This window comes from Pseudoliparis swirei, chromosome 18 (assembly GCF_029220125.1).
Source record: "Pseudoliparis swirei isolate HS2019 ecotype Mariana Trench chromosome 18, NWPU_hadal_v1, whole genome shotgun sequence".
NCBI classification, from domain to species: Eukaryota; Metazoa; Chordata; class Actinopteri; order Perciformes; family Liparidae; genus Pseudoliparis; species Pseudoliparis swirei.
This window is the reverse complement of record NC_079405.1, coordinates 12,253,746-12,268,970: the sequence shown is the minus strand read 5'-3', so window position 1 is coordinate 12,268,970 and position 15,225 is coordinate 12,253,746. Positions and strand designations below refer to the sequence as shown.

The 15,225-nt window shown below is 38.1% G+C and overlaps 1 protein-coding gene across 2 annotated transcripts; it reads left to right on the top strand.

Moving 5' to 3' along the window:
- The first annotated feature begins 3,313 nt into the window (after window positions 1–3,313).
- On the top strand, window positions 3,314–15,157 carry gnb1b (guanine nucleotide binding protein (G protein), beta polypeptide 1b). 2 transcript variants are annotated; one of them, XM_056437680.1, is made up of 12 exons: window positions 3,314–3,615; window positions 4,375–4,442; window positions 8,231–8,339; window positions 8,491–8,529; window positions 8,611–8,717; window positions 8,996–9,059; window positions 10,288–10,450; window positions 10,548–10,614; window positions 10,706–10,907; window positions 11,025–11,241; window positions 11,364–11,479; window positions 13,466–15,157. In XM_056437680.1, the coding sequence occupies exons 3-11, from the start codon at window positions 8,283–8,285 to the stop codon at window positions 11,468–11,470; spliced, it is 1,023 nt and encodes a 340-aa protein (XP_056293655.1). In that variant the 5' UTR covers window positions 3,314–3,615; window positions 4,375–4,442; window positions 8,231–8,282; the 3' UTR covers window positions 11,471–11,479; window positions 13,466–15,157. The 2 variants fall into 2 exon arrangements, with proteins under 2 accessions (XP_056293655.1, XP_056293654.1); XM_056437679.1 differs by lacking the exon at window positions 4,375–4,442 and having other exon boundaries at window positions 3,315–3,615.
- The last annotated feature ends 68 nt before the right edge of the window (window positions 15,158–15,225 follow it).

The window sequence follows — 15,225 nt, the reverse complement described above, 5'->3', positions numbered from 1 at the left end:
TGACATCAAAATATAGTTTTTTTTAAATGCAGAATTATATATGTTCTTTTCCCTTGTCAGTTCAGAGAGAGATTGGAGACATGGAGAGAGATATGTAATGTAGGAGGATGAAACTTATACGACTAAATTATACAAAATTATACCAGAACAAATGTCAACTCAAAAGATGCCTCCTCCTTAAATTAGCAGAAGGCAGAAAATCACTGTGCAGTTTTTAATGTTGGGGATTTGGGACATTTTAAATGTGTATAACTTTTCTGTGTAATTCAATTTCACAGTGATTCCAGTCAAATAGGTGTCTATGTTAGGGAACTAAGTGCTTGGAGAAGGCTCTGTACAATGTGTGAATTTTAATTGGAAATGAACGGAAATCAATAACATCTCAATTAAACAAACCTTTTCCAAAAGCCATATTGCAGAATGTTAACTTTAACTCCAATACGACTCTGATAACTTTAGGTAATTATTGTGTGCGTGTGTGCGTGCGTGTGTTTGTGTGCGCGCGCGCACGTGTATGTGCGTGTGTGGGGTGCAGTATGGCATCCGCCAACAGTCGTTTTATAAACCCCTTTTACACATATCACACAAAGTGAAACACTGACACCTAGTGATTAGTTGTGTAACCTGCACTAAAGACAGAAAACGTGTATCAGAAATGTATCAGATAATTTCGATTTATATTGCATTTTGGAAGATGTTGCTGTTTTACGTTGTGCTCTGAATCCTAAATCTATCTAGATTGGCATTTAATTCAAACTCAAATTTGTTCGCAAACAGTAATGTCTTCAGATAACTTCATCTTGATTTTATCAGAACAAGTGGCAAACATACATTGTACCTACTTTCCTACACTTATACCTGGGTTAATGGACAGATTAGTATTAAAGAGCTAAATGCAGCACTTTAATTACTTACATGATGTGGCTGAACTTTAGATAAAGCTTCTAATTCCTCACCTCCAAGTGCATCTTAGAATACATACAAGGCATTGCTTACGGCTTTTGATGTTGTACCTCATGTAAACTGCATCTAACAATATAACATCAAATACACAACCACTATAGTATCAAATATATAGACGAATTTATAGCTTTCTGACACAGTGTAACCGGAATAACATTGAAATGTATATTGTTTGTCCACTCATGATGTACATGTTCACAGTTGAGCCGGTATTTGAACCAGAAAGGAAGTCATGTGAGACAAAACCATTGATATATCAAAAGGTGGTTTATTTAGGTTACTGAAGTTTGGATCGATCTTGTGGAGGAATCAATGAGTAAATTATTGAAGATTCCGGAATTAAATTTCCAGATTACATTAATTTGGCTCCTTCCGGTTTACAAGACCCGTTGGAAAGAATGTTGACACTGTTCTTATAACATACACTACCATTCAAAAATGTGGGGTCACTTAGAAATATCTTTATTTTTCAAAGAAAAGCACTGTTTTTTCAATAAAGATAACATTAATAAAAAATACACACTATACATTGTTAATGTGGTAAATGACTATTCTAGGTCGAAACGTCTGGTTTCTAATGAAATATCTAGAGGCCCATTTCCATCAACGATCACTCCAGTGTTCTAATGGTACATTGTGTTTGCTAATCGCCTTAGAAGACTAATATCTGATTAGAAAACCCTTCTGCAATTATGTTAGCACAGCTGAAAACAGTTATGCTGGTGATATAAGCTATACAACTGGCCTTCCTTTGAGCTTGAAGTTTGAAGAACAAAATTAATACTTCAAATATTAATCATTATTTCTAACCTTGTCAATGTCTTGACTATATTTTCTATTCAATTTTCAATTCATTTGATCAATAAAAGTGAGTTTTCATGGAAGACACAAAATTGTCTGGATGACCCCAAACTTTTGAACAGTAGTGTACATATATAATATTTTTTAGGACCCAGCAAAGCAATGTAGAAATATAGTCTTTATCCAGCTTCTGCATCTATGTAACAAATATAATTTGCATACGAGGATCAATGTCTCAGGCATTGGGTGTCAACCTCAAGCTCCAGACAGAGAGAAGGAAGGAATGATGAACTTGCCTGAAGGATCGATGGAAGGTTATTGGAAGATGGAAGTGAAGGATGGGCGGCTCGAGAAAACTGAGACCGACTTGATGAGAGTATTTGGTTAATAGCTATAAAGGCAGTTGGCTTGACAGCTGATTAGAGGTGTGTCTGAGGTGTCTGCTCCCGAACCTTAGTTAATTTGTTCACTTTATTTACTCCACATAAATTCTAATTTAAAATAAAATGCATCATTTCAACCTGCCACTCATTTGAAAGCAATTATTTTGTGTGAGTTCCAATCTTATATTGTGACCAATGAAGTCTATATGATTCCAATCCTTAAATATGGATGATTCATATACAAAGTGTATGCATGTTGTAAACTTTACACTTTTTTTGTACTGGTTTTAGATACTATGCACCGAAATGCTAATCCAATTTGAATGTTAGAGACTGTCATTATTCTGACATTCTAATATCTTAACTATAGGACCCTTATTTCTGAAATGACTGCTTTGTGTGACTGAGTTGTCTTGTTGCAAAATACATTGGATAAATTGTGTTCAGGTCTCTCCTGTAAAAGAGATCTTCATCTCAATGAAACTTCCAGCACAAGACAACTTCACCAGTATTTGTCCGAGGTATTGTTATTAAATGAACCCATTTAACGATAGCACATGGATAATGTATGATCGTTTTGGGATATTACAGGGGAATGGATGTATGTTTAACTGTGACAGCATCCACAAATTACACCACAAAAGGACCAATGTCTATTTAGTTGGGTGTTAAAGTGTCTATTTTGTGTAGCTTATTCTGAATATATCATTGTACCTGTGCACAGTAAGAAAAAACACTATTTCTTTATTAACTATGGCCAGATGATGTTGTTGAGAGTGCTATTATTAGCTATATGGACCTGCTGAAATCATACCACTTCCTACTTCAGGAGTCAAGTTGTGGCCCGGCTGACTCAGCTTGTCAGTGAAGAAGGACCTGAAAGAAAACAAACGAACGAACACCATGTTCTCGTTGCGTTCAGATCCCTCTTATGAAAATACTCTACTAAATGAGAAGTGCTTAAACATTGTTCAATGTGATTAATAGTGTCCAACTGTAGATACAAAAACAATCGAAGGTTCTCTGTCCATCGCTGCTGCAGCGTGGGGTTTCCCAGCGCTGACTGCAGGGTTACCTCGCCCATCTCCCCATCTCGTCGTTCGATGGCCGGACGAGAGTGAAAGTACGGAAAAGGCAGATGTTACGCGTGGCACACGGGAGACAGAAAAACTGTCTTGCTGAATGAGGCATAGTGACTTTAAAGATTAGCCTTTTTGTTTGCCTGGGCAGCGTCTTCGGTACGAGGCAAGTGGGTGTGATTTCTCCCCCCGCCCCTCTCCGGTTGGTTGACTGAGGTTGTCAAGCTCCCTAGCCGTAGCCTGCGTTCGGGAAGGGCTGCTCCACGGAAAACTCAGGCTAGCTGGCTAGCTCGGACTACGCTAGCGCTGTGGTGTTCGTTGATGCGTGGACCGGAGGTACTGCTTTCCAGTCAATGCCAAAACGCAAAACCAAACGCAAATTGAATCAGGTAAGGGGAATTAAAACGACGATAATGCCGCGTTCACGCATCTCGCAGTAATGTAACGTTAATAAGGTTTTCGGATGAATTGTGGCGGAGAACTTTCCGGGGGTGGGGTAGCGATGCATAGTTAGCTCCTACGGTTAGCTCACGTTCACTTTAATGAGCAAATAATAGCGAGTGTGCAGCGGTGGACCCCGACCCTCGGTCTTTGCGGTGGATTAGCAGATTGAGACACAATCTCCACATAACTGTCTTCTGCAGTTAGTCAACTGAGTTAACTAACTCTCCTGTTAATGTTGGCCAAAGCTCCTGGCTGGCGTTTAAGTCACGTCAATGTTGGCCAGTGCGACTGGGTGTCGGTTGTGGCCCTGCTGAGGTGTCTCTCGGCCTAAAATACAGTACTTTAAAGAACTGTGTAGTTGATGCCCAAAAGGTAATGAAGACAACTGAAGTGATAATGTTGGCACCTTAAATTGCACAGTTGGTTGAGGGGTTGCTTTGTGGCGTTCTGCGAAACGTCAAAATACATTTACGGATGTTGCTGTCAGTAGATGATGACACTTTGGGTTGGGCTGGAACAATAAACGTCCCGTAAACAAATTAACACATATTTGTTATTATAAATAGCAGAGCAGCCAGATTTACTAATTAACGTTAAAATAGCCCACTGTAGATAACGCTGCTTCAGCTGAATGTTATTGACCAGAGTTATTGTAGCCGCGTTAACACCCTTTTTTTCTCTTTTTTTTTTTTTTTTACCTCAAGTAATAAGTTAGCATATTGCTGCCTTCCTGCAACGGACGGCCGCGCCGGTGCAACGCCTTTTAACTTAGGTCAGTGATGTTATGTATTCATTAATTCATCAGTTGGTTAATTATGTTAGTTATGCAGCGAGGGATAATATATGGTCATCTTTACTACTTCGAGATAAATCACCCGCATCTAGTATAGCATGTGTTGCTTACTGAAGTCAAACAGGCCATTGCCGCCCGACCTTGCAGTTTTTACAGGCTACGGTCTACTTAAGGATTAGAGAACCGAATACATGTACTGATAGATCGTAATCAAATCAACTGTGCACTGACGGGTTTAACGAGATTGCTAGTATGGGATTAAGTGGATTTCTGAAGGCCACGCAACCACTGATTTTCTAGGTTTGCCCACTATATTGGCTAAAAGGCTAACTACATAGCACTCCTGCAATTGCGGAAGACTAACGTTAGCCGAGTCTAGCGGTGATTATGTTTTTTTGCATTAGATGCTATGATTTGTGTCATGGAATTCTGCTAACGTTTAATCGACTGGCTTGGATTCAGGATATTGTTAAATCACAAGCTTAGTGAATAAAGAGACTGTAGATGTCTTGGTTCAAAACTATCTCTTCCCTGTCTGCAGGCCTACGCTGTCAAGCCTGCTAGCAAGCTAACTAGCGGACAGCCGTCTGCAAGATGGCGTTTAGCTGTTGCATCTTCTCAGTCATATCATCATTACACTGTGCAACGTTTAGTAAATGTAAAAATCAAATCAGACGGAGTGCGATAATAATAATCGTATAGTTTCTGTTTTGCCACCTTATGGTGCCGAACTGAAATATTTTTTTCTCGGGAAATATGTGTTGCGCCTCAGTAGCCCAGCCCTCTTAACATATGAGAGTAACAAAATGACTATAGCGGCTATCCAAATATAATGCAAACTAGCCGACTGTTGTAGGCAAATCACAGAACTGCACACAGTGACTAAGTCAACTATCTGCACAGATCACACATTGTTGGGTAAACCTGTGCACAGACATCATTTAAAAAAGTCTGCATGTTAGGTTGTTGGTATGTTGATAAATTCCCTTTTACTCACAGCTATCGGTCTTTGTACATTGTCGTTACATTACTTGTACGTGTGCCTATTGGTATGTCATTTGTGAATTACTCTGAAATACAGCTTCCTTGAAAGTGCAACTTAGTTTATTAAAGCAAGAGTGATACTAATTATACAGTAGCTGGTCACACTGGACAACTAAAAGAGAGGGACTACTAGGTTTGTGATTTCACTAGCAGTGTTACAATCTAGGCACTTTCTTTAAGCATGTTGTGTGTAAAATAATTGAGATTAAACTCATCCTTTTATGATTGGAAAAAAAAACATATTCATAATGCCTGGAGTGCCTTTGCCAGCTGTTTATGTTGAGTGGACATGGATAGGATTAGGGACACATTGACTAGGATTTTAGCTTTTAGGATTATGTAGTTGCTCAGTGATACTGCTGGTTATGGCTTTCTCTATGATCCAGCTTTCGACCTGTGAAACATTGTATTGTCATTGTTTAAGAGGACTAGTACTTTTTGATAACAGATGTAAACGACTGCAAATGGTTACTTTTTTACTGGAAATATAGAAACGGGCACAGACTGCCCTTAAGAGACCTGAGAAGAGCTAGTGAGCTACAACTCAAGCTGTTTGCCACTGCTCATTGTTTATCATGCAGTCAGCTGACTGATCAGGCGCTTGGAAAGGAGAAGTGATGAGGGAGAGGAACTCCTTAACTGTAAGCATCCACAGAGGTCGATGGGAAATAATATTTCTGAATGTGAAATATTTTAAATATGGGCATATAACATCACTCCAGGCTATGCCACTTTTGGATGTAATGTATTAGTTTTACGGTTTGGTATACAAACATAAAAGAATGACATTTTGTAATTATTTGATTGCGAACAAAGTCTGAATTCAATATGTGCTAAAAGTCAGTACATTGAATTAATAGCACATTTGACAATATCAAAGTGACAGAAACTTGTCAGGTTTACTCCCAATAGCTGGAAATTTGATAAATCAGAACTGCATTTAACAAAGCTAAATATTTACTTTAGAGTTTAATGACAATTTAAGAAGTCTAGATGTTGTTTGTTCTTGGCTAAACACATGTTAATACGTAACAATGATACTGTATAGACAGAAAAATACGACTCTGCATGACTAAATCAACTTCAGTTTTCTCACTGACTAAAAACAAAATAGGTCTACTGACTGACTGATGAGCACTGTAGCCTGGTCCAACTTAATGGTGCATTGCTGTTTGCAAACTACGATAAATCTTAATTAGATTTGAGTTTTCTTCAGTTTTACAACAATGTAATATTGTACTTTGAGCTGCTTCCTGCACTATGCAAACATGTGCTTTGTTTGTTTTTTCAAGATAAAAGCGGGCAATACATTTCTCATAGAAGACAGCTTGCACAGACGGTAGTTTAAAGTGACGGGCTACAATGGACTTAAAGGATGGATGCGGTGTCTTGGTTGTCGTCTTCCAATGTCATTTAATTTATCTTAATGTTGTCTTTTAGAAGTCCTTTTTCAGATTAACTCCACCGTGTGCTTATTTGACCAGTAAAAAAAAAAGCCATTTATATACTTTTGATCACAATTTTATATGCATACATACCTATCTTTGTTAGACAGTTTTCTAAGTGTATTCAGAAATTACGAGTCTAATTTAGTAACGCTAACAAAATATGTAGAATTGTATTAATTTTATATGACTAAAATATATATATATATTATATATGAGTATATTTACAATTGTTTTCTTATTGAACTGTTCGCTCTAAGCGGAAAGTTTCCAGGAAAACTCGAGTTGATAGAATCAGTCCCTTCTTCACAAGCTCATATTACATCTACTGGGATCATTACAAATAAGAAGGTATATGCAGTAAACCGTCCACAACAACCGTGAATTTTTTTTTTTTTATTGCTTCAAATTATTAGACTTAGACTTGCGTCATCAAACAGTCGGATTGTACAAAGTGTGCTACTGAAATTGACATAGAAAATGTTCATTGATAATGTAACTGAAATTAGAACAGTGGACCAATTTTCTTATTCTTAATCAAAATTGTACTCTTGACTTTAGTTAAGGATATCTGAATATAGGGTTTACATGGAGTGTTTGGTTGTCTTAAGTTTGACATAGTTCATGTAAATGAAGTCAGTGTCTTGTACAGGAGGGTTCATTATGGCTGGAGGATTTCTTGTGATCTGCTTTAGCTTCTCTAAAATAATTATTAGTGACTGGATTAACAATGACTGGATTGTATTTCTGTGCTTTAATAAGCAAGACTGGATGTAGTTCAAGATATTGTTATTGTATTCGGAACATGCCTTTGTCTTTTTAAAATGTGTTTTTAGATGAACTTTGAGACGGCCTTGAGGCTCTTTCTGTGTTAATATAAGTGGCTTATTGATCACTTGGTTGCTTTTTTATCCACGGGATTGAGGTCAACAGGATAATGAGTGCTGTTCGGATCATTGGAAAGTCATGCCTTAACAAGATTTGTCTGGCAATCTAAATGATGTCAGGGTTATGTTGGTGACATGGAGGTAGGAAAGTAAGTTTGATTAGTTACCTGTATGTTTCATATGGTATGTACTCGTATGTTGACCCATTAAGTCGATTGAAAAGTCTGTTAACATTTAAATGAATTGGCTGGAAGTCCTTCTCTACAATTACCTTCTGTTCTTGAGAGATTGTTTTTTTTTCCAGGCCCTCTTTGCTCATGGCTGAGAATATGATGTAAATACATTTTGCTGAAGATTTAAGCAAATTGTAAAAATGCTTCTTTCTTTTTAGATCAACAAGTGCCCCTGTAACTGGAGTAAGGTGATTGAAAAAGCAGGATAAAATGAGTGAACTGGACCAGTTACGCCAAGAGGCAGAGCAGCTCAAAAATCAGATCAGAGTAAGTAGCAAGTTTTTAAACGCTTTTTTATTATACCATACTATCAGTTATTGTTAAAAATCCCATATACAAATGAAGTTAGAGTTAAGCCTCAACAACTTTGATAGATGTAAGAAATCTTGCCCTAAAGATTTTAATTTCTTTTATTCAGGATGCCAGGAAAGCATGTGCAGACGCCACATTGTCACAGGTAACAGTTACCATTATTATCTTTGTCTTAGGTTGAAAAGCATTTGGTCTGAAATTAACCACAGTACTAATTGTTTTGCAGATCACAGCTAATATTGACCCCGTTGGCCGAATCCAGATGCGTACAAGACGAACGCTGCGGGGTCATTTGGCTAAAATCTATGCCATGCATTGGGGAACAGATTCCAGGTAAAGCATCTGCCAGAGTTTGAGTTATGGTGTTAAGGGAAGTTTGGTTTGTTTTAGCGTGTTGTTCTTGCTTGTCAAATGTTGAGCAAACTGTAAAAGTTAAACGATGTCTAAATGTAGGAGCTAAACCTAATGTGTATTTTTACATTGTGTTTCAGCTCTCTGGCAGGCATCTTTTTCCTGCAGTTTTTGGCTTATAATAATAGATAAAAATAGATTTTGTGTGATGACTGATTGTTGTTGTGGGGGTGTTAATATTGCCGTTTTAATTTGTGTAGGCTCTTGGTCAGCGCCTCTCAAGATGGCAAACTCATTATTTGGGACAGCTATACCACAAATAAGGTAAGTCAGGTTTTATTTAGTTCTAACAGGGATTAATTAAGTAATGGTTAAATCTGCAAATGGCAATATGTGTCATCTATCGAATTAGGACAGCAAAACAACAATAATGGTGGTTGTTTAGACCTTTTAGATGAAAGCATGCCAGTGTTGCCATCTACATGCAAATATAGTAATGGTGCTGCTGCATGTTTTAAAGCTAGCAGGAAAAGCAGATACAGATGAATGATATGGGTCTGGTTTCTGGTGCGTCACACCAATGACTAGACATCTCTTTTAGCAGTTTCATATTCTTCCTGCAACCCTATATTTTAGAACATGTACCTATTATCTAGCCCAAAAGGTTTGACTAGAAGGAGGGTAACTCGGTCCGCCCGTGCTGAATTCATTTTGAATACGATTTAAAAGGGTTGCAGATCAGCTGAGAAGGATTTGTGGCCTCTGTCCTGGGGCTGCTGTGCAGTGGGTGGGGTGGGTGAATGTGGTTTGTGTACCTAATAAGCAATTTGGCAGCACATTTTTAAATAGAGAATTATGCTATGTTCTAGTATATTGAAAAAGCTTTTTTGGTGACACTAAAAAACCCATTAATATTGCGTTTCATGCAGCGAGGAATGAAAAGATTATAAAGTAATTATTCTTTATCTCAAGACCTACAGAGAACATTGCAGGTCAGACTGAGTTTAGTATTGTAGATGGGACCGTAATGCGTGTATGTACAAATGGAAACACCGCTAGTTTCATCCTTATGTTAAATGAAATGTTGTTGTCTGAGTGGTAAAAACTAGTAGTTTATTGATTGATACGTACTTTCACATTTCCGTCAACATGTTAATGATATTTGCATGATTAAACAGGAGGCCGTCTATTTTCTAAACGGTACATTCTGTGCTCATTCGGCTTGCTCTTGAGACATGGGTGCTTCACAAGGGGACCTGGCCTGGGTGTTACTCTGATTTTGGGCTCTGTGCAAATAACAAATCCAGCATTAGAATTAGTTGAGTATCCAGACAATAACGCTGGTTATGGATATTATACATAAACGGATTATAATGACATCCTGGTATTTCCATGTGTGTAAATAGTCAAAGTTATTTTTCTGAAAACGTCTTCAAATAATATTGCTCTTCAAGAGTATGAAAATTACTTTTTTGAGTTACCAGGCTCTTAAATGTACTGATTATAAAAATTAACAAAATTAATGTATTTTTGTGTGTCACATTTGTTGTAGGTTCATGCCATCCCACTTCGATCTTCCTGGGTCATGACTTGTGCATATGCACCTTCAGGAAATTATGTGGCCTGTGGTGGCTTGGACAACATCTGCTCCATTTACAACCTGAAAACGCGTGAAGGAAATGTACGCGTGAGCCGTGAGCTCGCTGGACATACAGGTATATGATCCTCTTTGCTTGTTGTTCTTCTACTGCTAGTTAAGTATCTGACATTCAATTCCATATTAATGATTCCTATTGATTCTTTGAATATCAGGATACCTGTCCTGTTGTCGCTTTCTTGATGACAACCAGATTATTACAAGCTCTGGAGACACCACTTGGTAAGTGAAAGTGTTGCCTACATTGAGTTGCTATATGGACGTTGCAAAAATATCAAATGGGTTTCTACATTGTCTATTTCAATTTCTATAGTGTACTTTGGGACATTGAGACTGGCCAGCAGACTACCACATTTGCTGGACACACAGGTGATGTCATGAGCCTGTCATTGGCCCCTGACTCGCGCTTATTCATCTCTGGTGCTTGTGATGCCTCTGCTAAACTCTGGGATGTTCGAGAGGGCATGTGCAGACAGACATTTACTGGCCATGAGTCTGACATCAATGCCATCTGTGTAAGTTATTTAACAAATCTGTACTTCATGAGTTGTGTTTTTTTTATAAAGATGCACTTTTAGTTTTTTCTGTATTCCTCTATTGTGCAATAATAATCTCTCTTTTGGAATCTTTAGTTCTTCCCTAATGGCAATGCCTTTGCCACGGGCTCCGATGATGCCACCTGCAGGCTTTTTGATCTGCGTGCTGATCAGGAATTAATGATCTACTCTCATGACAATATCATATGTGGAATCACCTCAGTTGCATTCTCAAAGAGTGGCCGTCTTCTTCTGGCGGGATATGATGACTTCAACTGTAATGTGTGGGACACACTAAAAGCGGACCGTGCTGGTAAGCCATTGAAGCGTGAACTCACATGGATGCGTTACAAAAATGTGCATGGGTGAAAGATTACTTATGATGTACTTGCTTGCTGTCTTTGAGACCGAATTACAATTGTTGTACTTGTCTAGGTGTGTTGGCTGGACATGACAACCGCGTGAGCTGCCTGGGAGTTACTGATGATGGCATGGCAGTTGCAACAGGATCCTGGGACAGTTTTCTGAAGATCTGGAACTGAAGCCTGAAGGTTCTTTTTTTTATTTTATTATTATTATTATTGTTTCATACTTTTGTAATTAAGGCTATTCTATTCTTAGTAAAGTACTAGTCCAAAACCTGTTGGTGCACATTTGTTGAAGCCTTATCTGCTTGGCTTGAGTGGAAGCTGATGTGCTTTTGCTCTAGTTTTTCAATGTTCAATTAAATATATTTCTGTTTCTTAGTCTTTTGCTGGACTGCATAATTCAGACACCTGTTGGCTTACTGGATCCTGAAGTCTTTTAATATTTCTAAAAATATATTATAGACGTTTTAGCCACTTACAATAATATCAAATGCCGTCTCGGAACCCATCAGCTATCTCTGGATATCAGGATAACCGGGCCACATGGCTGACGTTACTGCAGGAGTCAAGTTAACGTTATGGCTTTCAAATAGCTCGAGCAGTTAATATTCACAGGCGCCATAACAGCGGGCAGTGCAGGGGCTCCGGCTGTGTCCTGAAGTCAGAATATCAGAGAAGTGTACCGACGCTGAGTTGTGTTAATTCTGATGAATGTAATAACATTCACACGGAATCATCTAGTACGACTTCCTCGGTTTTCAGCCATGTGTATGTAACTAGTTATCCTCGTTGGTTTAGCCCAGTGGTTCTCAAACTTTTTCTGTCGCGCCCCACTTCGGAGGAAGAAAACTGTTCGCGCCCCAACAAAATTGTAACAAAAGGGTCCATGCTGAATTATTATTGAAATAACAACTTTGTGTGACTGTGCTATTTCAAATAATAGAATAAAGAAAATTGCAATCTTTTTAATTTAAACATATTGCTCCATCTGACAAAAACAAATACAATGTTGGAACAATGCAAATAAAGTAATACAAATAACTTGTATTTCGCAAATAGCTTATTGTGGCTGCAATTAACATGTTTGTTTGTCTCCTCGTGAGAGCCACAGAGCTTCGCTGTAAAGCAGCTAAAGGCTCGCGTCTCCTCAGTGAAAACGGTGGTGCTTTCAGGGACCTTGTTTTATGAAACTGACCAGGCTGATAGCATCGGTCAAAACCGTGTGTAGTTCACGGCACATCTAGCGCTTCTCTGTATGACAGTGTGTCCACTGCACATTGGAGAGACACTCTTGACCAGCGCCTGCAAGCCCTTCCTTTTCCCCGCCATGGTCTGCGCACCATCTGTGACATTCGCAAGCGTAACCTGTTAACGCCATAACCGCAACGACCCACCTGTAATACCTCGGCGCCCCACAGTTTGAGAACCACTGGTATAGCCTGAGGAAGAGAGACAGAAACGGAGACCAAATTATTAACCCCCAAAAAGTAAACTGCTTTTATTTCATGTCATTTACATCTCAAACACAGATGGTCTTCCTCAGGTCCAAGGGAAGAAGTCAATAGACTCTATTTAATAGGCAATTAATGATGAAACATCCTAGTATCTAAAGCCTAAATGAGGACATTTTCAGATGGATAAGATGTGTCCACTTCTCTGGTCTTATTGTCTTCATGTGATTGGAGAGATCTAGATGTGATCTGTAGCTGTCTGTGATGGGGACCGGGACGTATGACATCAATGTGGATTGATTCAAATTTAAGGACACTGAAACATGTTGACAATCTTTATATTTAGGTTTTGACATAACACACATTATATAATGATCATGCACACCTCTTTTGCTCTCAACTCGGACTGTTTACCTGCATGCAACCAAAGCCCGTTCAGGCGTGCTTGGTCAATAGATCTTGGAGTACAAACGGAAACCAGAATACTTCCAATACCAACATCTCCAAACGGGCCACAAACTGTAAGCTTGTTCTGCAGCTGGTTGCAGATGTACCTCATTATGAACGCAAGCTGCCGCCTGCGCTCTTATGTCAATCTGTGTCATTCGATAGCTCTTGGTTTAGATCTCTGCTCATTAGGTCTTAAATGTATAGCAGGTTAAAGTGGCTATAACTGGATCGGCTAAATTCTCAATTTTGTTTTATTTTTGTTTCCCAGTTGTTCTTTTAACTCCAAAGTTGACTGGAAGACCATTACAACTTCAGAATGTTCACAGCATCTTCTTCAACACTGTTTAAACTGACTTGGACACCACACAAACGAAGGGAAACCAATGCCTTTCCTACACAAAGAAGAGCACAAATGTTTATCACCTAGTTAAGAAAGGATCTCCTGTGGTATCAAATCAGAAACTTGTGCATTCCTTCTTGGACCATTTTATGTTTCCTTGAAAGAGAAAACAACACTATCATCCCATGCAAAATGTGTGCGTCTTGAAAGCAAAAGTTGGAGTGTAATTGTACAAATTATTTAACTTTTTTTTTTTTTTTTTGAATTCTATTCTGATGGTTTGTTCTTGATGGCTTTCTTTTTGTCATATTTCTTTCGTGGTTTTAGATGTTTGAATTACAGCTCGTCTTTCTAATCCAATTAAATCACAAGACAGATGACCGAAAACATGCAGCAAGTAATGCAGGTAAAAGCTTGGATCATATTACACGAGCAGCTTTCAAAATGTCCATTATGTATTTATATACTAGCTGTTTTTGTTTCATCACAGCCTTTTGCACATGAAGAAGCTTTGCCTCTCAACTAATACTATGTTAACTAACCAAGCACATACTATAAGTTATGAATGCTCATTCCAGTACAAAAGGAGTTATTACGAGTAACTTATCCAGTTAACCCCCTTAATTCTTGTACATGCCTTTGACTTTGGGTGGGATAGCGAGGTAGGTGCTGAGATAAATGGGGCATGGCTGGATTTTATTATATGGATGGGGGATTGTGTTTAGTATCCACTTAGAGTGAAACACCTCACCTGACTAATAGACACTTCCTTTGCTTGGGACTGCAGTTGCAACTCTGAATGAAATGTACAAATCAATGTCTGAAAATAATGGTCTGATGTTTTAAGTTTAAGACATTTAATTTTGTCTGCCATTGGGTTAATTTAGATGTGCATGCTGTAGACTTGCTTTCAATGGTGCAAAATCCTAGATTTTATTTTTTTTTCTCAGAAAAGTGAGAGTATCCTCTTGATTTGAACTTAACAGCAGCCAATTTCTTTTTGGCTCAAATTCTGCATACATAATGTACTAATACTGGTAACGCTATGCACCAGGCTGAGCAAGAATGGAGACAGACTTAATATTGACTGCATACTTAGTGTAAATTATGCTTACCAGTTCTATTGATGCCAACTTTTGTAATAATTATAACAATCATTGTAAGAATTCTATCCTTGACTAGTCCTTTTTCTCCTCCAAATCTTCACTCTCAATGGAACAAAAACGTCCTCACATACTGTCCATACTTAAACTTTTGTACATTTTTTTTTCTTGGTCTTAAATTGAAAATCAGAGCATCTGAATGACAACATTTCACTGTATACAGAAGCACTTTTGTTAAAGTTGTGACATATTTTCACTTTTCTTTTTTTCTGCGATGATGTACAATAAATGTGATGTATTCGTGTGTGGCCACAAGTGAAAATGCAATTCAACTGAGATGGATTCCCTTTTCTCTTTTCATTAATATTATAGAGCTCTGCGCCCTTATGTACCTTTTCACTTTTTGTATTTCATTTCAGTCTGTTGGTGTTACACGGTGAGTTGGATGCAAGATAGATACTGTACTAAATTGTACTGTTGATTGAAAAAAATGTAATAAAAAGCTGTTTGAGATCTCTTTGTTGAGTTGAATCTATGAAATGCAATTGATTTTTTGTACGTGTAAAAAAATTATACATTTTATAT

Excerpts from the sequence above, each read along its gene's own strand:
- gnb1b (XM_056437680.1), top strand. The coding sequence starts at position 8,283 with ATGAGTGAACTGGACCAGTTACGCCAAGAGGCAGAGCAGCTCAAAAAT. Across the intron at positions 8,340-8,490 it reads AGCTCAAAAATCAGATCAGA|GATGCCAGGAAAGCATGTGC; the intron begins GTAAGTAGCAAG and ends TCTTTTATTCAG. Across the intron at positions 10,615-10,705 it reads AGCTCTGGAGACACCACTTG|TGTACTTTGGGACATTGAGA; the intron begins GTAAGTGAAAGT and ends CAATTTCTATAG.